The 25,238-nt window shown below is 42.3% G+C and overlaps 1 protein-coding gene across 2 annotated transcripts in view; it reads left to right on the top strand.

Annotated features, from left to right (window-relative positions):
* UBAP2 (ubiquitin associated protein 2) overlaps positions 1-25,238 on the top strand; it is a 147,856-nt gene that overhangs the window by 102,159 nt on the left and 20,459 nt on the right. Inside the window, exons 19-21 of one of the 2 annotated variants that reach the window (XM_087958714.1) lie at positions 54-234; positions 11,349-11,440; positions 13,006-13,053. In XM_087958714.1, the coding sequence (XP_087814840.1) occupies positions 54-234; positions 11,349-11,440; positions 13,006-13,053 (321 nt within the window). Of the gene's footprint in view, positions 1-53; positions 235-11,348; positions 11,441-13,002; positions 13,054-25,238 lie in introns of both variants that reach the window. The other variant, XM_087958713.1, reaches the window with a different exon arrangement.

Below are 25,238 nucleotides of genomic sequence, written 5' to 3'. Positions count from 1 at the left end.
GCAGTCTCCTTGCTCCTGTTTTTAACCTGACGCCTCCGCTTTTTCCTTTCCAGCACAACAGTGTCGAGAATGCCATCGCGCTCCCGCCCGCCAACACTATTTCGGTTGCCGCCACCCTGGTTACCACCTCTCCAGCCACCAGCCTGGCCAGCACCACCCACAGCCTCGGCCTGAATGCCGCCAGCGTCTCTCTGCCAATTCCCACCAGCCGGGCTGCTCCCTTAGCGTCTTCAGGTTCGCAATCTTAACCGATCGCATGGCTGTAGCAAGAGAGGATTTGAGCCCTTGAGCATTGAAAACAGGATGCTTTTCTTAAAAAAAAAAAAAAAAAGACTGGCTTTTTAAAAAAAAGCACGCTTTGCACACGGCCTACGAAATAAAAAAAAAATGCCTGGCTTTTTAATGCATGGAAATATGTGAAATTCCTCCACGTAAAGGGTTAAGTAGCCGCAACCAATAGGTGTGGCCTCACAATTGTGAGAAAGTTAGAATGGAATCCGTATTGTCCCCTTTCTCTTGTTAGTCAACTTTTCATTTATTCCCCAAAAATTAATCATGGAAATTAGGATGACATTCATGCAGCAGTTATTGAAAGGTGGGCAGGTCACGGTTTGAATCCCCAGCGCCGCGTAATGGAGTGAGCTCCCATTCCTTGTCCCAGCTTTTGCCAACCTAGCAGTTCGAAAGCATGTTAAAAAAATGAAAGTAGAAAAATAGGGACTCAATCTAGGGCATCATAGGAAATAGAATAGAGCACAACAGAATAGAATTCTTTATTGGCCAAGTGTGATTGGACACACGAGGAATTTGTCTTGGTGCAAATACTGTCAGTGTACATAAAAGAAAAGATACACTCGTCAAGAGTCAAGAATCATCAGGTACAATGTTTAATAATAGTCACAGGGTACAAGAATAGAGGAATGAAAAATAGAATTAGAATTAGAATTAGAATTAGAATAGAATAGAATAGAATAGAATAGAAATATAGAATGGCATGTACAATAGAACAAAACAGAATAGAATTCTTTATTGGCCAAGTGTGTTTGGACACACAAGGAATTTGTCTTTGGTGCAAATGCTCTGAGTGTACATAAAAGAAAAGATACACTTGTCGAGTCAAGAATCATCAGGTACAACGTTTAATAATAGTCACAGGGTACAAGAATAGAGGAATGAAAAATAGAATTAGAATTAGAATAGAATAGAATAGAATAGAATAGAATAGAATAGAATAGAATTCTTTATTGGCCAAGTGTGTTTGGACACACAAGGAATTTGTCTTGGTGCAAATGCTCTCGGTGTACATAAAAGATACATTCATCAAGAATCATCAGGTACAACACTTAATGGTAGTCATAGGGTACAATAGAATTAGAATAGAATGGAATGGAATAGAATAGAGGAATGAAAAATAGAATTCAAATTAGAAATAGAATTGAATTGAATTGAATTGAATTGAATTCTTTATTGGCCAAGTGTGTTTGGACACACAAGGAATTTGTCTTGGTGCAAATGCTCTCAGTGTACATAAAAGATACATTCATCAAGAATCATCAGGTACAACACTTAATAATAGTCATAGGGTGCAATAAGCAATCAAATCATAGTAGAAACAGTCAATATTGATCGTAAGGATACAAGTGACAAAGTTACAGTCCTACAATCACAAGTGGGAGGGATGAGAAGATTAACAGTAATAGTAGTGCAGACTTTGTAAATAGTTGGACAGTGTTGAGGGAATTAGTTGTTTAGCAGAGTGATGGCTTTTGGGAAAAAACTGTTCTTGTGTCCAGTTGTTCTGGATTAGGAAGGCATTGTGTGTGAGACAGCATGCATCAGTCCATGGGCAGTTGGGGAAAATATGGACCTAACAAGTTTTATATACTGTTTCTGGGCCTTGTAATGGGGGACGTGGTGGCTCTGTGGCTAAGACGCTGAGCTTGTTGATGAGAAAGGTTGGCGGTTCGAATCCCTAGCGCCACGTAACAGAATGAGCTCCTGTTACTTGTCCCAGCAGCTTCTGCCAACCTAGCAGTTCAAAGGTATGAAAAAATGCAAGTAGAAAAACAGGGACCCCTTTGGTGGGAAGGGAACAGCGCTCCATGCGCCTTCGAAGGCATTTAGTCATGCCGGCCACATGACCACGGAGACGTCTCTGGACAGCGCTGGCTCTTCTTTGGCTTTGTAACGGAGATGAGCAGCGCCCCCTAGAGCCAGAAACAAGTAGCACGGTGTGCGAGGAGAGGAACCTTTACCTTTACTCTTACCTTAGAATGGAATCCGTATTATCCCCTTTCTCTTGCTAGTCAATTTCCATTTATTCCCCCACCCACCCAAAATGTGGAAATTAGGGTCATGTTCATGCAGCAGTTATTGGGGGATAGAACTTCCTGTACAGGTAATCCTTGACTTACAACAGTTCATTGAGTGACAGTTCAAAGTTACACCACCATTGAAAAATGTGACTGATGAGCGTTCTTCACAGTTACAATCTTCGCAGCATCCCCATGCTGAATCATGTGATCAACATTCAAATGCTTGGCAACTGGCATGTACTTATGACAGTTGCATTGCATTGTTACATGCGACAACATGTGACAACTGGGTTATTAACTTATCAGCTGCAGGGATTCAGGAAACAACTGGGGCCAAGAAAGGTCCATAAGATGATAAAAAGCTCACTTAACCAATGTCATACTTAGCAACAGAAATCTTGGGCTTAATTGTGGTTGTAAGTCCAGGACTACCTGTGTTGCATTTCTTCCAGGAGATGTCAGTTTAAATTGGGTTTTCTCGTATCTTCTGGCTCCCCTTCAGCATGGGAAGCACTGAATTCAAAACTCAACGGTTGGAGATGTTTCCTCCAAAGATGGATAAATTTTTGTCATCAAAAATCAGAGAAGGTTGTTTTGCAAAATCTTTTTTTTTTTTTTACCTTCCACAGGAATTTCTGGCAGCCTTTTGCAGAAATAATTGCTTTGTGTCCCCCCCTCCCCCCCAGTTTTCTTTTCAGCAAACTCCTTCTTTCCTCCCTTGATTTTGATCATTTTCACTTCATGCAACGCAGGTAGTCCTCAAGTTACAACCGTTCGTTGAGCGACAGTTCAAAATTAAAACAGCATTTGGGGGGGAAAAACGACATAGGAAAGTATTTCACGCTTACAACCATTTTTCGCATCCCCATTGGCACATGGTCAGAATTTGCACGCTTAGCAACTGACTCGTATTTACGACGGTTGCAGCATCCTAGAGTCGCACGATCCCATTTTGCGACCTTCTGACAACCAGAGTCAACAGAGAAGCCAAGATTCACTTAACACCCATGTCACTCATTTACCATGGCAGTGGTTCACTCAACAGCTGTGCCCGTAAAAAAGGTTGTAAAATGGGGCCAAGTGTCTCACTCAGCAACAGAAAGTTTGGGCTCACTTGTGGTCGTAAGTCGAGGACTACCTGTATTCTCAATTGTCTACATTTCAAGCAGATTTGTCTACTTTTGGTTTTCTCTTAAGACCCATTTTAGTCCTGTTTCAATCCTGTTTCAGGTTCTCTAGGGCAGGGGTTGCCAACCTTTTGGACCTCAGGGACCACCAAACTCATAATTTTAGATCCCAGGGACCACTAACTGGTTCTGTGGGTATGGCCTAATTTGTGGGTGTGGCTTGGTGGTCATGGACTGGCTGGGCATGGCTTATATGTAAATATTATAAATATTTATATAAATATTGAATTTTTTATATAAAAAAGAGCAACTTTTACCCAAAATCATTGAGTTGTTCACAGAATCACAGATTCATTCAGAAATGTATCTGCCATTGGCTAGCTCAGTCTGTCACATAAAATTTGCTTGCAAGCAAACTCACAAAATTAGCTCTCAGCATACCATGTATGTAAATATTGAATTTTTTATTTAAAAAAAGAGCAACTTTTACCCAAAATCAGGCAAAGCAGGCAGGCAGATTGAGTTGCTCACAGAATCACAGGTTCACTCAGAGATCTACCTTTTTGCAATCTGCTACCTGAGTCTGTCACATAAAATTTGCTTGCAAGCAAACTCACAAAATTAACTCACAACACACCATGTATGTAAATATTGATGATTTTTTTTAAATAAAAAAGAGCAACTTTTACTCAAAATCAGGCAAAACAGGCAGATTGAGTTGCTCACAGAATCACAGATTCATTCAGAAATCAATCTATCTGCCATCGGCTAGCTCAGTCTCTCAAATTTGCTTGCCTTGAGTCTGCACTGAAGGTTTGCTTGCAAGCAAACCTTCAGTCCTAAGGGAGGTTCGGCTGTGCTTAGCTAGAAAGCAAGAAATCCAACCATTTCCTGCTTCCTAGCTAATCTAAATCTCCCAGCACAGCAGAACAGATGATGGTCGGAAAAAGGGAAGATAGAAATTTAGCAGGCAAGTTTGCCGGGTAAGGAGTGAGTTGGCCGGGAGGGTTCCCATGGGCCATGTGGGCGGCACAGCCTTGTGTTCCTGCGCAGCCTGGATTAATTACTTTGGGGGTGCTCTGGGGTGAGATTTCTCTGTGGCCCACCAACATTTTCTCATGGCCCACCAGTGGGCCGTGGGCCGTTTGACACTTCCGGTATTTCCAGAAGGCCCATTTTTGACCTCCAAAATTTTCTCTTGGCCCACTGGTCGGCGACAGCTGCTCTAGGGCAGCCTTGGTCATGCTTGACCTTGGCAGAGCCTGGGGTAGGCATGGGGTGTCTCTCGTGGTTTTCCTTCACTGCTCAGTAGAATTTGATACCGTTCATCACGGTATCCTGAGCTCCGGGATTGGAGATGGCTCTGCACTCAGTGAGAGCTGGGGGAGAGGGGGGGGATGATGGAGAGATTGTTCCCTAGGTCCCCTCCTCTGTGGGGGTGCTGTAGGGACCTGCTCTTCCCACCCACCCCTTATTCAACATGTGCATGGAATCATTGGCCCAAAGGTGTTTTTTTTTCACAAAAGGCAACCTTTTCTTTCTTTCTCTTTCTCTTTCTCTCTTGCTTGCTTTCTTGCTCTTCTTTCTTTCTTTCTTTCTTTCTTTCTTTCTTTCTTTCTTTCTTTCTTTCTTTCTTTCTTTCTTTCTTTCTTTCTTTCTTTCTCTTTCTCTCTCGTGCTTTCTTTCTTGATCTTTCTTTCTTTCTTTCTTTCTTTCTTTCTTTCTTTCTTTCTTTCTTTCTTTCTTTCTTTCTTTCTTTCTTGGTCTTGCTTTCTTGGTCTTTCTTGGTCTGTCTTACTTGGTCTTGCTTTTTTGATCTTACTTTCTCTTTCTTTTTCTTTCTTGCTTTCTTGCTTTCTTGGTTTCTTTCTTGGTTTCTTTCTTTCTTGGTTTCTTGGTTTCTTTCTTGGTTTCTTTCTCTCTCTCTTTCTTTCTTGGTTTCTTTCTTGGTTTCTTTCTTTCTCTCTTTCTTTCTTGGTTTCTTTCTTGGTTTCTTGGTTTCTTTCTTGGTTTCTTGGTTTCTTTCTTGGTTTCTTTCTTTCTTGGTCTTGCTTTTTTGATCTTACTTTCTCTTTCTCTTTTTTGGTTTCTTTTTTCTTCTTCTCTTCTCTTTTCTTCTCTTTTCTTCTCTTTTCTTCTCTTTTCTTCTCTTTTCTTCTCTTCTCTTCTCTTCTCTTCTCTTCTCTTCTCTTCTCTTCTCTTCTCTTCTCTTCTCTTCTCTTCTTTTCTTTTCTTTTCTTATCCAAGAACTGAAGAAAGCTTCTCAAATGAGAAGCAAAATGTCTTCAAGAAAAAAAATGAAGTCCAGTTGCCTTTTGAAAAACCTCCCTCCCTCCTAACATTTTGCTTCTCATCCAAAAAAGTTCTACAGTGAAGAAGCTTCTTGGATGAGAAACAAAACATCTTCAAGCCAAAACATCAAAAAGTCCAGTGGGCTTTTGAAAAAGCACTGTTGGGACAACTATGACCTGGAGGACGGAGAATCTCCATAGACATGAAATCATGGGGTAAAGTCAACCATCGATTTGGGGTTCACTCTCCTCGGTATGTTGATGATCTCTAATTATATATTTTGAGCCCTGGGCCAGCCAGGTGAGCCAGCCAGGTGAGCCTTTTTCTCCCAGGGCTTGAAGACTCTGCTGTTTTTGTAATGGGAGGAACTGTCTCCGACGCAAAGCGACCGAATGATTTTGGACTCTAGGGTGCACCAGGACTGAGCACCTTCTCTCTCTTGACCTTGGATGGAATACAGGTCGTCCTCGACTTACAACTACTCCTTTAGTGACCATCATTGAAAAAGTAACTTCCGGCCGTTTTTTTCATACTTAGAGCCTTGCAGCCTCCCTGTGTCACGTGATCAAAATCCAGATGCTTGGCAACTGGCTTGTACTTACGACGGTTGCAGTGTCCCGAGGTCACGCGATCCCCTTTTGTGACCGTCTGACAAGCAAAGCCAGGGGGGAGAAGCCAGGCTCACTTAAGAACCGTGTGACTAACTTAACAACTGTGGTGATTCACTTAAGAGCTGCGGCCAGAAAGGGGGTAAAATGAGGCAAAATTCGCACAACAGCTGTCTCGCTCAGCAATAGAATGCTTGGGCTCAATGCTCGTCGTAAATCGAGGACTACCTATCGCACCTCTTCATTGGTGAATGACACATAATCCAATCTCCTTCCTGGACTCAAAGCTGCTACATCAGCCGGTGGTGGCTGTGGGCCAGGAAGACCCGGGCTCAGGTCTCTCTCTGGTCTGCCAGTTGTGCCCCTCTCTCAGTTGGGAGGTTTGACTGCTACAACGCAACCTACATGGGGCTGCCCTTGAAAACCATCCAGAAGCTTTTTAACAGTCCAGAGCGCAATGACACAAGAAAGAAAGAGGATGCGGAGGTTTTGCAAATTCTCTTCTTGGGTCTATAAATCCTTACAAGGAGACGTCCTTGAGGAACAAGGAGCAGCCCGTCTGCCCAGCTGCTTTAGAATAACTGAATATCAAGAGTTGGAAGGGACCTTGGAGGTCTTCTAGTCCAACCCCCGGCTCAGGCAGGAAGCCCTATACCAGTGACGGGGAACCTTTTTGTTGTGGTTGTGCTGAAAGCGTGCGCATGCCAGCACCCACAATGCAATGCGCCCTGCCCCCCCCTTGCCCATGCACGCACAACCCTCCCCCCTTACCTGCACTGCGCATTTTTCGCCCTCCTGGGGGCTCGAGGGAAGCCTCTGCAGTCTTTGGAGGCAGAAAAACTGGCCCGTTTCGGCACTTCCGGTATTTCCAGAAGGCCCATTTTTTTGGCCTCCAAAGGTGGGTGAAAAAGGCCAAAAATCAGCCGGGAGGCGCATGCATGCACAATGCAGGTTAACTTTGGCTGGGGCTCGCATACCCGCACGAATGGCTCGGCGTGCTACCTGTGGCATGCGTGCCATAGGTTCACCATCCCGGCCCTATACTACTTCAGACAAACGGTTGTCCAGTCTCTTCTGGAAAACCTCCCGTTGATGGAGCACCCACCACTTTTGGTGGCAAGCTGTTCCACTGGTGAATTGTTCTCACTGTCAGGCCATTTCTGCCTGCCCCTCTGGAATGGCATCCCTGGCCTTTTAACTAGGATGTTGGTAACCCTGTTTTAGAACCACGTATGCGTCCGTGGCGCCCTTGTTTTGCCATAGTTATGCTGCTAGTGCTGCCATTCTGTTTTTATCATAGAGAATACATGGAATCACCGAGTTATGGGAACCATAGCACCAAAGTTTTAGCTGAGTATTATGCTTACGGAACCAAAAGCAAATCATTCTTGTGATTAATCCTCATTTGTTGTTGTGTGACCAGAAGCACACAATTGTCTGAGGTTTGCTTGTATCAGTGAGTTAATTCAAACTTCTCAAGGGTGGGTGTGTTAAACTGTGCTTCATGTGACAGATAATCCTCAAACTGACATTTACCAGTGAGCCCAAAGTTTTCGTTGCTAAGTGAGACAGTGGTTCAGGAAGTTTTGCCCCATATAAAGTAGAAAACAGAAAGAATGGAATAGAATTTAGAATAACAGAGTTGGAAGGCACCTTGGAGGTCTTCTAGTCCAACCCTCTACTTAGGCAGGAAACCCTACACCACTTCAGACAAATGGCCGTCCAATCTCATCTTAAAAGCTTCCAGTGTTGGAGCATTCACAACTTCTGGTGGCAAGCAGTTCCACTGGTTAATTGTTCTCACAGTCAGGAAATTCCTCCTTAGTTCCAGGTTGCTTCTCTCCTTGCTTAGTTTCCACCCGTTGCTTCTTGTCAGGTGCTTTGGAGAAGAGCTTGACTGCCTCTCCTTTGGGGCAGCCCATGAGATATCATTTGAAGTCTCAGGTTCTCTTGTGAACAACCCAGAGTTGTTGAGAATCGGACTGTACGCAAATGGAATATTATAAATAAATTTCATCATGGCTAATCCCATTCTTGTTGGCTATAAATTTAACCACAGAAGCCTCCACAACGGATGATTTTTGATAGTGCTGAAGGCACCAGGTGGAAGTTATTGTGAGTTTGAAAGCATAGGAAGTCCTCAACTTGCAAACAGTCATTCGGGGACCGCTCGCAGTAACAACGGTGCTGAAAAAAGTGACTGAAGAATGATTTTCACACTTAACGACTGTCGCAACATCCCCGTGGTCCCTTAATCAAAATTCGGCCACTTGGCAACCGACTCACATTTATGACGGTTGCAGTGTCCCGGGGTCAACGTGGATTCCTCTTTTGCGACTTTCCGACAAAGAAAAAATCCACGGGGAAGCCAGATTCACTGAACAACCATGTTCCCAACCGCAGTGATTAAGTGCACGATTCTGGCAAGACAGGTTGGCAAAATGGGGGCCAAACGCCACCACCACCCTGCTTAGCGACAGAAGATTTTTTTTTGGCTCGGTTGGGGTTGCTAAGTTCGAGGACTTCCCTGTAGCCTGCTTCATCTGTGGAAAAAAAAAAAGATCTCCCAACACGTAACCAATGAGATTCCCTCCCACTCCTCAAGATTAAGTTAAGTAACGAACTTCTCAGTTGCTCTCCAACGGTCTGTGGTGATCCGAGAAGACTTCCAGTGAAGAGAGACGGCAAAACGGAAGGCATTGGGGGGAGATCGGGTTGGAGCGGGGTCTGAGAACCAAAGTGATCTACTGGATCTCTTTTTGCTTGCCACAACCTCATAGATAGATAGATAGATAGATAGATAGATAGATAGATAGATAGATAGATAGATAGATAGATAGATAAATATAGTTGATATATCTATCTATCTTCTTTATATATGTATGTATGTATGTATATGTTTTCTTAAGTTTTCGCGGGTACTTACATGTATGTTATTCAGCTTTGTTCGGGTATTTTCCCACGTCATAATAGTTGTGCTTTTAAAGTTGTAGCAACGTTTCGGCAGAATCTCATCTGCCATCATCAGGCTTCTGTATTGTGTTCATCTGTGAGTCAGACTTTTACAGTGGTTTCAGTTTTAAATTGGGCTAGCACAGCAGTATCTGGCACAGCAGTAGGCTAGCCCCAAATTTAAAACTGAAACCACTGTAAAAGTCTGACTCACAGATGAACACAATACAGAAGCCTGATGATGGCAGATGAGATTCTGCCAAACGCTGCTACAACTTTTAAAAGCACAACTATAATGATGTGGGAAAATACCTGAACAAAGCTGAATGCCAGCTATTGCAATTTGTTGCTTTGCTTGTGACCTTGTGGTCGGCCTGGTATTTATAGAATATATAAAGGCAGAGATCTCTGTAATGGTAGCTTCATACATACATACATACATAATTTATTTATTTATTTCAATTTTGCAACAACGATATGCTGGTTGTATCAGCACTTTTTTAAAAAAATAGACCTGATGTTATACATCAGGGGTCCCCAAACTTGGCAACTTTAAGACTTGTGGATTTCAACGCCCAGAATTCTCCAGCCAGAATTCTGGGAGTTGAAGTCCACAAGTCTTAAAGATGCCAAGTTTGGAGACCTCTGTTATACATCCTAGTTACGACCATTTTCATACAGTATAGTCCAGGGGTCAGCAACCTTAAAACACTCAAAAGAGCCATTGGAACCCGTTTCCCATAGAAAAGAAAAAGCCGGGAGTCACAAAACCCTTCCCGTTGCCTGACTATTTCCTGAGTGGCCACAAAACTAGCCTAAGTACTTGAATTAAGCATTCTGTTTTCTTCTGAAACTTTCCTTGGATGTACCCACGGTTGGCCTACCAGGAGTCGAAAAGCTCAATAAATCATGTGTCGCCAGGTGTCACACACATTGGCGGTTGTGACACATATTTTGAGCCGACAGGGAGCCCGCAGCAGACGGATTAAAGAGCCATATGTGGCTTCAGAGCTGTGGGTTGCTGACCCCCTGGTATAGTGCATAAATAAATAAATAAAAACTTGATATATGATACAACATACTTTTATCTATTGTATATCCATGGTTATAACATGCTTCTCTATACATTTATCACTCTATATATTTTGATTTGCAATGTCTTCGTTGCCTCTTTGTTGGGATTGGAAGTCACACCAAGCTTTCTCGAGACACCGTCTGTCCTCTCCTTTGCTTCTTTCCCCATTTGCTAAGGATGTTTTTTTTTAGTGATTTTTATTGTTCTTTTTCAGCTTTAACACACGTTAATCTTGATTTTAACAGTATTGTGTCATCATTATTTTACAAATTATTCTACACATCAATCTCATACAGATATCTACATTGATACATCTTTATATACAATCATTTTTATCTATAATTTTCTTATTACCTTTATCTTTATTTCTATTATTCAGCCAATTATACCAATTATACCAAATTTCATAATACTCCGACTCTTCTTTCTCTTTAAGTTTTAATGTCAATTTGTCCATTTAGGCACCGTCTAATATTTTTTTGAATTATTAATTCCTCAGTAGGCAGATTATTTTGTTTCCAACATTGTGCGTATATTATCCTTGAAGCTGTCAGAATGTGTAATAAAATATATTTAATCTTTCTGTAATTCCCTTTGACTATTCCCAATAGAAACAATTCCGGTTTAAATTCTGTTCGTTCTTCCACTATCTCTTGTTAGCCAACTCCATATTTCAGTGCAATATTTCTGGGCTCCTGGGCATAAGCACCACATTTGGTAGAAGCTACCTTGGTTCTTTCTGCCTTTCCAGCATGTTGGATTCATGTTAGGGTACATTTTGGCTAGTCTCATTGGGGGCAAATGCCACCTATAGAACATCTTATACATATTTTCTTTATAGGGCGCTGATCTTATTAATGTATAATTTTTATTCCACATTGTTTCCCAATCTGCTAAGTCTATACTATGTCCAACATTTTTTACCCATGCTATCATGCAGGATGTGTTTTGTTTTAAAGGTGTTTTTTTTTATTTGCAGGCAAAGCGCCCCCCAACCTGCCCCAAGGTGTACCCCCCTTGTTGCATAACCAGTATTTTGTTGGACCTGGAGGGCTGCTGCCTGCCTACCCAGTAAGCCATTTCCTTCCTTCCTTCCCTCCCTTGCCTTGCCCTGCTACCGTTGAGCCACTGGCTCTGGGGAGGGCTCTGGGGTGGAGGTGGGTCAGCCATTCAGTTGCGAAGAGTCCAGCACAAATTGTTCTTGGGGGAGGAGGAGGAGGCAGCTTGCGTGCAAAGGTCCCGTGAGACCCATTTACAAACCTCAGGCACAAGACCCCGTGGTCTGCCCTATTAAATCAAGGAGAACATACTTTGGCCTGGCTTTTGATGCAATCAGTGTACAAGGTGAATATACGTGTTCCTGGATAATGTTGCAGGATTCAGTCTGAGTCGGTTGTGGGCAGCGAAGGTTTATTCTTTCAAGCTTTTGAGCTGGTGCTGGAGTCTATTTCTCTATATCTTTGTATCTCTTGTCACTCTCTGTGTCTCTTGTCACTCCCTCTGTCTCTCTCTCTCTCTCTGTGTCTCTTGTCATTCTCTCTCTGTGTGTGTGTCCTGTCACTCTGTCTTTGTGTCTCTCTCTATCTCTTGTCACTCTGTCTCTTTGTCTCTTGTCAGTATGTGTGTGTGTGTGTGTGGTCACTCTCTGTCTATATCTCTTGTCACTCTGTCTCTTGTCTATTTTTCTCTGTGTCTCTTGTCACACACTCTGTGTCTCTTGTCACTGTGTGTGTGTGTTGTCACTCTGTGTCTCGTTACTCTCTCTTGTCACTCTGTGTCTGTCTCTTGTCACTCTGTGTGTGTGTGTCTTGTCACTCTGTGTCTCTTGTCACTGTGTCTCTGTCTCCTCTGTATGTGTGTGTCTCATCACTCTCTCTGTCTCTTGTCACTCTCTCTTTCTCTGTGTGTCTCTTGTGTGTCTCGTGTCACTGTCTCTGTCTCTTGTAACTCTGTGTGTGTGTGTGTGTGTGTCTGTCTTGTCACTCTCTGTGTCTCTTGTCACTCTCTCTTTTTCTCTCTCTCTGTCTCTTGTCACTCTCTCTCTCTCTCTCTCTGTCTCTTGTCTCCCTCCCTCCCTCTCTCTCTCTCTGCCCAGAATATGTGCATTGAGTTATTCCACATATATAAAAATGTAGCATATAAATACAGCATGTAGAACAGCCGGAGGATGGGCTCCAGCACCAGCCCAAAAGCTTGGAAGAATAAACCTTCAGTTTTGGTGATGCCCTCAGATTGGATCCTGCAATCAGTATAGAGTCTGTTGGGTTGGTATTTCCCCAGGATGTGTATATTACGTGTTCTCCTAAGGAAGAGATGCCACGGATTGAATCTGGAGATGTGTAGGGCAGTCACGATCTCGTCTATGGGTTGCACACTATGGCCCCCTATAGAATTCAGAGAACAAGCAAAGAAGAGGAAGCCCTCCGTTCACAAGTAATCCCTGACCTGAATCTTCTTGGACTCAGAACTTATTCGATTTGCAATGGGGCCCTTGACGATCTCTGAGCTTAGTGGTTTCCTTGCAGACATTTAAGTACCCAGCTAGGTAACATCATCAGTGCTAGAAGGAAGTGGGGTTTGTGGAGTGAAACACCAACCTTGTGATTTGCGTGTGTGCTTTTTCTGTCTTTAAGCAGATTTATGGTTATGACGATCTTCAGATGCTCCAATCCAGGCTGCCTGTGGTAAGTGACCTTTTTATTGATGCTTTTCTCACTACGGAGTCTTTAAATATATATATATTTCTAAGCTTTTATTGAAAACCATCGGAAAGGGAAAGGTTGAAAGCCTACTCTGCTTTTTGCAATTAAAGACACAGGAATGCTGAAACTTAAATGCCACTTTCCATATACATTTTAAAATATATATATAATTGTATATGGAAAGTGGAATCGAATAAGCTTCAGCGTTCCCGTGTCTTTAATTGTAAAAACCAAGGTAGGTTTGCAGTTCTGATAGTTTTCAATAAAAGCTTCCAAATTGTCAAGGGAGGCGAGCAGACAAGATTGCTTTTCATGCTGCAATGGCAGCTTTATCTTGACCTTCATGTACGAGTGTTTCCTTCTCACCCCAAAAAAAAAAAAGAAAGACTGGATAAAGGGAAATTGGCGTGTCACACAGTTGTACGCTCACAGTTGTTTCAGCCGGGTGCATTTATTGGGCTACCAGCCTTCGCCCAAGGAAGCATTTAATGAGCAGTTTTCCTGCCTTGTTTGTAAAAGGATAACAAGAGTTGGAAGGGACCTTGGAGGTCTTCTAGTCCAACCCCCTTCTCAGGCAGGAAACCCTCTCCCATTTCAGACGAATGGCTGTCTAATCTCTTCTTAAAAACTTGGAGCGCCCACAACTTCTGGAGGCAACTTGTTCCACCGATTAATTGTTCTAACTGTCAGGAAGTTCCTCCTTAGCTCTAAGTTGCTTCTCTCCTTGATTAGTTTCCACCCGTTGCTTCTTGTCCTGCCTTCAGGTGCTTTGGAGAATATGATTGACTCCCTCTTCTTATGTGACAACCTTTGAGATATTGGAACGCTGCTATCATGTCTCCCCTAATCCTTCTTCTCATTAAATGAGATATATCCCAATTCCTGCAACCGTTCTTCCTGTTTTTTTTTAGCCTCCACTTATTTTTTTTCTTTCTGTGTAGTACCAATAAGATTAATTGTAGTGTAACAAAGTTGTCTCCAGCATGGCATTCCATTTACCTGTCAAGGAAGCTCCTGGTCTTCCCTTATGTCTCTGAAGGGTGTTTCCTGTCTGTTGCGGGCACTGTTGGGTTGGTTTACCGTATAATTCATCGGGTAAATGACTAAGCAAAGAGAAGCCTGCTCTTTTGTTGAAGGCAAAAAGAAACATAATTGGGAGGGTAGATCTGAGGAGACCTCGCTGGAGGGACAGGATTGTATTAATAGTCATTATGTGTGAGTATTGGCGATAAATCACCTTTTTTTTTAGCACCGTCATAACATAGAATAGAATAAAATAGAATAGAATTAGAATAGGATAGAATATAGAGTAGAGTAGAGTAGAGTAGAGTAGAATAGAATAGAATAGAATAGAATAGAATAGAATAGAATAGAATAGAATAGAATAGAATAGAATAGAATAGAATAGAATAGAACCAGGAAAGGATAAAACCAGGAAAGAATAGAATCAGGAAAGAATGGAATGGAATGGAATGGAATGGAATGGAATGGAATGGAATGGAATGGAATGGAATGGAATAGAATAGAATAGAATAGAATAGAATAGAATAGAATAGAATAGAATAGAATAGAATAGAACAGAACAGAACAGAACAGAACAGAACCAGGAAAGAATAGAGTAGAGTAGAGTAGAGTAGAGTAGAATAGAATAGAATAGAATAGAATAGAATAGAATAGAATAGAATAGAATAGAATAGAATATAGAATCGAATCGAAACAGAGTTGGAAGGAACCTTGGAGGTCTTCTAGTCCAACCCCCTGCCTAGGCAGGAAACCCTATACCATTTCAGACAAATGGTTATCCAACATCTTTTGAAAACCTTCCAGTGTTGGAGCATTCACAACTTCTGGAGGAAACTTGTTCCACTGGTTAAATTGTTCTAACTGTCAGGAAATTCCTCCTTAGTTCTAAGTTGCTTCTAACTGTCAGGAAATTCCTCCTTAGTTCTAAGTTGCTTCTCACCTTGATTAGTTTCCACCTGTTGCTTCTTGTCCTGCCTTCTCAGGTGCTTTGGAGAATAGGTTGACTCCCTGTTCTTTGTGGTCTCTTCTTTGAATGGTTGTAAGTCAAGGACTGACTGTAAAAGGCACAAACTGGGCTGTGTTTGCGGCCTTCCATTTTCTGGAGAGGGCCGAGTCCCAGGACTGGCTTGCAACTCCTCTTTTACAGGTTCGTCTTAACTTCAAACAACCCTTAAGCAACCGGTCATAAACTAGAGAGTTACCTGTGCTGTTGTACCACACATAAATTCTATTAAGAGACTAAAGAGAGCCAGTTTGGTCTGGTGGTTAAGTCACTAGGCTAGAAAATGGGAGTCGGTGAGTTCCAATCCTGCCTTAGGCATGAAAGTAGACTGGATAACTTAGAGCCAATCATCAGGAGGTGGTGACTTCAAATCCCGCCTTAGGCATGAGAGTTGACTGGGTGATTTTGAGCCAATCGCTAGGAGACGGTGAGTTTTAGTCCCGCCTTAGCCGTGAAAGCTACCTGAGTCAACCAACTGGAGACAAGGAGTTCTAGTCCCACCATAGGCATGAAAGCCCAGCTGGGTGACTTTGGTCCAGTCATTCTCTTTCAGTCCAGCTCACCTCGCAGGGTTGTTGTTGTGGGGGAAATAGGCGGAAGAAAATGTGTTGGATGTGTTCACTGCCTCGAGTTATTTGTAAAAATAACAAAGGCAGGATGCAAACCATCAAGCAAATAAAGGAATATAACGCAGGGCCAAAACTTCCACCTCAAATGTAAGCATGGAACCCAGTTCTCTGCCCCAAAGTCAAAATGAAGAGTCCCAGAGAGGAACTGTTGGGATAAAACCTGCCTGGAGTCCTACATGCAGGTAGTCCTCAACTTACGACCAAAGTGAACTTTGCCCCATTTTATGACCTTTCTTGTCACCGTTGTTAAGTGAATCACTGAAGTTGATAAGTTCGTAACCTGGTTATTAAGTAAATCTGGTTTCCTAGTGGACTTATGAATCAGTGGCTGAGCATCTGAATTTTGATCATGGGACCATGCGGATGCTGCAGCGGTCATAAGTGTGAAAAACGGTCATAAGTCACTTTTTTCAGTGCCGTTGTAACTTGGAACGGTCCCTAAACAAATGGTTGTAAGTCGTCCTAAGTCAAAGACTACGTATAGTCTCTCTTTTTTTTTTTTAAAGAAAAGCCCACTTTTATTTCAAATCGTATCATTACAAATCAAATAACAGAACGCGTAAAAAACTATTGAAAAGTCCAGTGGGTGCAGTTTGGTTCAAAATCAAATCTTCATATACTTTCTTGTGGCCCCCACATTAAAACAACTCTTAATTTGATCTTTCATTGAACGTAACATTTAATACAACCTTCATTTGTAAAAATAAATCATTTGTATCATTTGTAAAAATAAATAAATATATAAAGGCAGAGCTCCAATAAATACATAAATAAAATAAATAGATTAAAATAAATAGATCTACATTCTCTCGGTCAGCCAGTCTATATACATGAAATCTGCTTGGATTTCATGTCTTATGAACTCCTGCGTGCACCTGTCCAGTCCTTTCTCTTTGAGGAAATTCTCGATGCTGCGGAAATACTTCTTCAGTTGAAGTTTGTGCATCCATTCCTTTTTACTTTTTCCCAGCCTCAGTTTTTCTCCTTCGAGGCACCTCTCGAGTCTCTGAGTTTGCGCGTACAGATTGTTGAAAAACCTAGAATGGCAAAACAGTTAGGAGAATGTTGGTAGAGATTCTCAGTCATCCAGGTCAGGGTTTGTTCTGACCAAGGCTTCCTGAGACAGTAACAATCACACGCTGTTCCCAACAACCTTTGTTTTTATTTCAACGGCTGTGAATTATATGCATTCCCAGCCCGTAATGAGTCCCATACAGTTTATGCATAGTCCAACAGAAGTTCTGCCACAATCCTTTGGGATAAGGCGGATAAGCACCCACCTTTATCTCCCTTGAAATGTTGCCAACACTAAATTGCCCATTAGCTGTACAAGGCCAAACGGAGCACAAAGTCCACACGGAGCTTCAGAGTTTAAACTGACCAGAGCGAACAAAGTTGCTTCCTGCAAAGGCTCATGTCCCTTTGCTCCTCCTTTATGTCTTATGGGAGGGCCAATCACCTCCAAGCCTTACTCCCGAGTCGCCCCTTTTGTCTTAACTGTTCTTGCCTTCTGGCAGCTCTGCACAAGCGCACACTGGGAACAGGCTCCCTCTGCTCCTCTGCCTCGCTGCTGTCAGATTCTGGAGGCTCCAGAGTTAGCACAAAACTCTCAGATGGCCCTGGCCCCATTCTCTGTGTCAGACGGAGATCCCTCGTCTGAGCCCTCCCCAGACTGGTCCCTGTTCCTCCCCACTGTCCAACTCTGCTGCCAGCTCCACAGGCCGCTGGCGGAGGACAACAGGGTTGTCCCAAAAGTGCTTTTGCAAAAAGCCACTGGACTTTGTTTTTCCTCGAAGACGTTTTGCTTCTTATCCGAGGAGCTTCTTCAGTTCTGCCTCAGCTGGAAGAAGCGCCAGTACTGATGAAGCTTCTCGGACAAGAAGCAAAACCTCTTCAAGGCAAAACGAAGCCCAGTTTCCTTTTTTTTTTTTTTTTTTGAAAAAAAAGCACCGTTGGGATTTATTTGAAAACATTTCGCTTCTTGTCCAAGAAACTTCCTCGGTTCTCAAGTACTGAAGGAGCTTTTCAGATGAGAAGCTGAAAAACGTTTTCAAAGAAAAATAAAGCAAAGAAAGTCCAGTTGACTTTTGAAAAAGCACCTTTGGGAGCTACCTCACAGGGATGTTGTTGGGAGAAAAATGGGAAAACGTAAGTCTTCTGCCTACTGCTTTGAGCTCCTGGAGGAGTAAAGCAAGATGGAGTTTTAAAATGAATTAAATCAGAATCCTTTCCGTTGCTTTCGGATGGCTGCAAATTTCCCCAGCTATTTATTTTATTTAATAATAATAATAATAATAATAATAATAATAATAATAATAATAATAATAATAATAATAACAATAATAACAATAGTAATAATAGTAATAATTGAAGTTGAGTGACTTTGGAAAAAGAAATCGTGTGTTATCCCAATTGTAATTGGAGCCCTTGGAGCCATACCTAAAGGGCTGCCTCGCTATCTGGAAATCCTGAACTTATCAGACTTGAATACCCTGATTCTACAAAAAAAACACCCTATTTGGAACAGTTTATATCCTCCGATGCTACCTGAACAGTTCCTGGGTCCTTGGTTAGGACTCGAGCTGTTGAGCTACCAACCAGCCCCAAAGACTGTGAGTCTCACTAAAGATTAAATAATAGTAATAGTAATAATGATAGTAGTAGTAACAACAATAGTAATAGTAATAGTAGTACTAGTAATACTAGTAATACTAGTGGTAGTAGTAGTAGTAGTAATAATAATAATAATAATTATTTATTAAAATCATCCAGTTGCCTTTTTAACCATCACTTTTGGGTCAAAACAGTAGGGCTTGAGAGGAAAAAAGTTACTTTTCCTCAACCACTTTGTCTCACTATGTGGATCCCATCCTACTATAGTTAAGTCCTTGACTTACGACCACAATCGAGCCCAAAATTTCTGTAGCTAAGCGCAAACATTGCTTAAGTGGTAGTTTTGCCCCATTTTTTTACGACCTTTCTTGCCCCCCACCCCCCCACCCCCGTGGTTAAGTAAACCACTTGCAGCTGTTAAGCTAGCAACCCGGTTGTTAAGTGAATCGGGCTTCCCCGTTGACTTGGAGGTTACGTGACCCCAGGGACTCTGTCACCGTCATAAAGACGAGCATCCAAATTTTGTTCACGTGACCATGCTCCCAACGGCCGTGTGAAAAACGTTCCTAAGCCCCTTTTTTTTCCAGTGCCGTTGCAACTTCGAACGGTCACTTAAGTGAACCGTTGTAAGTCGAGGACTACCTCTATAGAGATACACACACGCGCGCGCAGAAGGAAGGAAGGAAGGAAGAAAAACAAAACCACGGACTGACCTTTTTCGCAAAGTGGCATCCCAGGCGACCCACAGATGGTCCTCCTTGAAGAGATGCAGGAATCCATGCAGCATCTCCAGGATGGCTTTGGTGGCAACCCGTGGCTGTCGTATCCCGAGGATTTTTATGGGGAAAGTGACCTCCGGCATCTTCTGCAGACACTCCGGGGGGAGCTTTGCCTCCATGCCTTTCAACAGCTCCATGCTTTGCTGGTTCCATCTCTGCTGTTGCCTTTTCAGAAGGTTGCAGTGAAGTCCCGAGGCTGGGACAGCCAGCAGGAGCACCAAGCAGAGCAGCCCCATGGGCACCGGAGTCGATGTGGCCGCCATGGAAGGACCTGGGTTCTGCGATGGGTCCCCTTCTGTGGTGCAGCACCATTGAAGTGAAGGGCTCTCTGGCATCCTCTTTTATGCCCTTGGTAGCCCATGTTCTCTTTCATCATTTTCTCTCCCAAATTCCCCAGTTTCATTTTCAGTTTTCAGTTTCATCTTCCATGGAGGTTTTCCCCCCTTTTGGTGGGGCTGGTGAGTCTTAGGTGCTTGTGGCTGAGATGGGACCTCTTCCAGCTCCCCCCCCCTTAAAAAAAATATTTCCTACCTCCTCCTCCCACCCCAAAAGACCCCCCAGTGGCCAACACTGCTAGGATAATATGCTTGAGGTTTCATTGCCTGCAAGTCAACCCTTGAGCCTTGCAGTATATATGTAGACCTTGACTTACACCCGTTCACTTAATGGCTGTTCGAAGTTAACAACGGCACTGAAAAAAAGTGACTTAGTGACCGTTTTTCACACTTAACAACCGTTCCAGTGTCCCCCTGGTCGAATCCCCCCTTTTTTTTTGTAATCAAGTTTTTTTTTTATTTCAATCTACATGTACACAACAATACATAAACAGTGGTGGCATCCATATATCATACATTTTAGCCTGAGCAGAATTAATAATACCAATCCTATCTCTTAATGCACATGTTCGCATTAAATCATAATCCTTCATGGCTTATTTTCAACATTTCAGTTCCCTCTCCTAGGGCCAACCACCATGTCATTTAAACATGCCTAGTGATTTCATTATTCCATTTCCTCTCCTATTTTTGTTTTTTTGTTTTGTTCGTTTTTAAATCAAAAATTCTCATTTGGCATGCAGTGTGGTTCCAGGTTTCACATCTCAATACAAACATGACCATAGTTACCTCATCATTTTACTTATTCAGTTTCATATCACATTATTCCCATGGTCACATCTTTTGGAGGCTTGACAACCGATTCACATTTATGACGGTTGCTGTCATCATCATCTTTCGCGGTTGAATGCCGTCGGTAATGCTCTCGAAGTGAGAGGACATCGCTTCTGCATTAGGCCTCTCCCAGCTGGGTTACTGCAATGCGCTCTCTGTGGGGCTGCCCTTGAAGAGTATTCGGAAGCGACAACTGGTCCAGGACGCGGCAACAGAGACAGTGATGGGCTGGCCCTATTATTTGCTGTTTTAACCACTTGCCAGCTCTTGCTATCCACTTGCCCTCATTTTATTGTCATCATTTTATTTTGTCTTTTCAAATTGTATCTATCCCTATCTATCTATCTATCTATCATCTATCTATCTATCTATCTATCTATCTATCTATCTATCTATCTATCTATATCCCTATCTATCTATCTATCTATCATCTATCTATCTATCCTGCCTGCCTATCTATCTATCTATCTATCTATCTATCTATCTATCTATCTATCTATCTATCTATCTATCTATCTATCTAATTATTTATTTATTTATTTATTTATATTTATTTATTTATTTAATCATTTAATCTTTTATTTAATTATTTATTTGATTATTTATTTATTTATTTGATTATTTATTTGTTTGTTTGTTTATTTATTTATTTAATATTGCCACCTATTCGCCTATGGCGACTCGAGGCAGCTTACACAATGTAAAAACCATATTTAAAACAAAAAATGATAAAAATAAAAAACAATAAAAACTAACAAAAATAATCAAATAAATTAGTTAAGGTACAATAGAACAACATCTGGAAAAAATAAAATAAAAATGAAAAAAGTCACTCCCCAACTCCCACCCACCCAACCCCGACGACAGCAGATCACAGGAGCCATTTGATGGGCTCCATCCCGCTCTAAGTTCCCCAGGCCCGCTGGCAGAACCGGGTCTTCTTCAGAGCCTTCTGGAAGAGAGTTAGAATGGGGGCCGTGTCGCGTCGAGCGACCGGTCCGTTGATTCAATTCTCCAGTCTGTTGCTGAATTCCTTTCAAGAAATAATTTAGCGGAGCCCTCGCGAGGGTGAGTGCCAAGGCACAAAGAAAAGACACAAAACAAACAGTTTCTTTAGGTGAGGAAACACATCGCGCCTGGGGCAGATGGAATTGTCCCGGCGGCCCGATTGCTTTGCGCTGTCCCCTTTTATTGTGCTGATTCCAAAGACGGGGTGCGGGGGTGATTGCAGGAAACAAAGAAGTTACAGAATTAATCATTAAAACCAAGATACGTGACACAAGGAGCAAACCACATGACTGATAGTTTTCAGGTAGACATGTCTTAATACCAAATACACAGTTTCTAGCTGACACAGACTTTTGTAGTTAATCCTGTCAGTTTCAGTGGAATTTGCCCTGAGTGGTGTACGTGCTGGGCAAGATTTGTTCTATGGCAAAATAGCTAAGGCAGAATAGCCACAGGGCCGTTCTAATCTCTGGCGGGGATGATGTTCCAGAGAGAGGGAGCCACCACGGAGGAGGCCCTTCTTCTGGGTCCCATCAGGTGTATCTTCCCTCAGGGATGGGACCCGCAGCATTTCCTGCCTCCTCGCTCTAATGGGTCGGATAGATGTGACCGGCAAGGGATGTTCCCTCAGGTAACCAATGCTAGTTTCCCCATTCAGTAATTCTAGTTTTCCTTTATTTTATTTTATTTTCATTTTCATTTGTATTTTATATTTCGAGAAGCTATTTTAAAAGAGGTCCAAATCATAAATAACTCCCCCGAGGCAAACCAGGAGCAAAACTGCCCAATTCTAACATCTATAGCTCGCTTTTACAGTATGTCGATCAATCATTTGCTTTCAGTAAACATTGGCCTCTTCCAATAACTCACATCACATAGTATTAACATATATGATATGAGTAAAGGGTTTCCTGCCCAAGCAGGTGGTTGGACTAGAAGACCTCCAAGGTCCCTTCTAACCTCGTTATTCTATTCCCACCGGAATTCCTTGGTTCCTTTCCAACGCTCTTCCTTTTATTCCGCCTTTATTCGATGTTTAAAATAAATTGTGAATGCTGCCAAGTCGAGGCATTGTTTGTTAAGTACTTGGCAGCATTAATTCCTGGGCATCAGCCCTGGATTTTTTTTCTTTTTTCCTTTTTTTTTTCCTTTTTGGGAAATTCCAACGTCAGAATTAAGAGTCGGAGCTGAGATACTGAAAATAAAACAGACCCGAAACTGAAAGCGAGAGGCGGAGAAAGACTGTTCCAAATATGGACACGGAAGTAATGTCTCAGTCTCCTTCAGAGGTTTTCATGCAGCCACTGCTGTGAAGCGCTTTTCTTACTTGCATGCTCTTGTGAAGAATGTGAAAACAAAGCAGGAGGAAAAAAAGGCAGCATGCCAAGAATTAATTTGAAATACCCTGGAGCACAGTGAGGGCTGCAGTTCTTTAAACGTTACTGAAGTCCAGCTTAAACTTGGCCAAGCTGTGTTCCTTCTCCTTTCTACACCCCAAAACGATAACTTAACCCCTACTTTAAAAGGGCCTTTAGAGTAAGTCAGGACAAGAAATAGCGGGTGGAAACTAATCAAGGAGAGAAGCAACCTAGAATTAAGGAGGAATTTCCTGACTGTGAGAACAATTAACCAGTGGAACAACTTGCCACCAGAAGTTGTGGGTGCTCCATCACTGGAGGTTTTCAAGAAGAGACTTGGACTTGTCTGAAGGGTTTTCTGCTTGAGCAAGGGGTTGGACTAGAAGACCTCAAAGGTCCCTTCCAACTCTGTTATTCTCTCCCCCCCCCCCCGAAGTTTTTTATTTATTCTGCTTATAGACATCAATACATAGACAGTGTTTCACCTAAGCATCATGCATTTTGGTGCCAACAAACAGTAACAGCATTCATCATACCTGTTACATTTATCCAACTTATATGATTATAATGTTAATACACATATTTATATCGTATTATAGTCCTTCATCGTTTAATTATTCAATAGTCCAATACATTCTTCTAATGCCAATCACAATATTATTTAAACAGACATGATAATTTCATTATTCCATTTCTTCTTTTTTTGGGGGTGGTGGGGGGGGGGACATCTCTCTGGCAAGCAGTGTGATTCCAGGTTTTTAAATTTCAATACAAACATGACCATAGTTACATCAATTCTGTTACTCTCTTATTCTTCCTATTTCTCTGCCGCAAGAGCTTCTAAGAACTGCAGGAGGCTCCAGTTTAAAGTAATGGGCTTGGTTTGCTCAGATTCCGGGGTCACCTGAGTGAACCCACAAAACATGAATCATTTCTTTTTTTTAAAAAAAAAAAAAATCAAGATATATTTTTAACTACATAAATGCCAGGGGGTGGGATTCAAATTTTTTAACAACTGGTTCTGTGGGCGTGGCTTAGTTGGTGGGTGAGGCTTGGTGGTCATGTGACTGGGTGGACATGGTTTGGTGGTCATGTTATTGGCTGGGCATGGTACATCGAGGCAGCATCTCGTCGCCTGGCCTTTCATGACTGTGGGGATGCTGCAACAGTCGTAAGTGTGAAAAACGGTCGTAAGTCACTTTTTTCAGTGCCATTCTAACTTTGAATGGTCACTCCACACAAGCAAAGTACCAGCAAAGGAAGGAAAAACAACTCCAGAGAAGTTCCTGAGACAGGAAATCTAGTCCTGCCAAAAATGTAATAAGGGTTAATGGAGAGGCAGTTTCTCTGTAAGCAACACCAGAATGTTTCCTTCCTGCCTTCCTTACAGGATTAGCCCAGTAATTTCTTCTCACAATCGGTTCTCCAAACTGCTTAGAATGTTAACCGGTTCTAGTGAATAGGTGCGAACTGGTAGAAACCCACCCTTGCATAAATGGCAATTTTTAAATGTTGCCATTTACTATAACTTGATTCAAAGCAACTAATTCTTTCTTAACTTTGCCTTGGTGCTTGCATTTAAGTCTGTCAGAACTTTCAACCGTCGCTAAATGACCGGACATTAGTCAAGGACTACCTGTAGTCTAGGCTGCAATCTGGTTTTAGAAATAGAGGTGATGCTTGACTTACAACCATTCTCCTTAGTGACCATCTGAGGTCACAACAGCTCCGGAAAAAGTGACTTACAACCACTGCAGCATCCCCGTGGTCACAGAAACAGGATTTGGAGACTTGGCAACTGGCATGTACTTAGGACAGTTGCACAGTCCCGAGTTATCCAGAGTTTTTGCAGTGTTAATTCAGCACCAGAAAAATAAACACAGATGGCTTAACATCTTTATAAACATATTAAGTAGATTTTACAAACCAGTTGTAGATTTCTCCAACATGGAGCAAACTCAGATAGAAACATCTTGCAAGTAACTTCAGCAGGCAAGCAAGCAAGTTAGTTTCATTTTCAATAGACAGACTCAGGGCTTCAACATAGCTTCAACCTTCCATCCTTCCGAGGTTGGTAAAATGAAGACCCAGATTGTTGGGGTAAAGAGGCTGACCCTGTAAACCACTCTGGCTGTAAAAGCACTGTGAAGCGGTATGTAAGTCTAAGTGCTATTGCTATGGATAGATGGATGGATAGATAGGCAGGCAGGCAGGCAGGCAGAGGGACAGATATATATATAGAGAGAGCCATGGTGGCACAGTGGTTAGAATGCAGCATTCCAAGCTAACTCTGCCAGCAGTTCGATTCTGACCGGCTGAAGGTTGACTCAGCCTTCCGTCCTTCCGATGTCGATAAAACGAGGACCCAGATTGTTGGGAGCAAGAGGCTGACTCTGTAAACCGTTTAGGGCTGCAAAGCACTATGGAGCAGTACATAAGTCTTAGCACTATTGCCATGCTATGCTTTGCTATGGGTGGATGGATGAATGGATGGATACAGACAGACAGACAGACAGACAGATGATAGATATAGAACTCTGGTGGAGCAATGGTTAGAATGAAGTATTGGAGGATAACTCTGCCAT

This window comes from Notechis scutatus, chromosome 2 (genome assembly GCF_049901735.1).
Source record: "Notechis scutatus isolate UNSWTSFEM ecotype Mainland chromosome 2, rNotScu1.2, whole genome shotgun sequence".
Taxonomy (NCBI): domain Eukaryota; kingdom Metazoa; phylum Chordata; class Lepidosauria; order Squamata; family Elapidae; genus Notechis; species Notechis scutatus.
The sequence above is the reverse complement of the archived record's forward strand: the minus strand, read 5'-3'. Positions and strand labels throughout refer to the sequence as shown.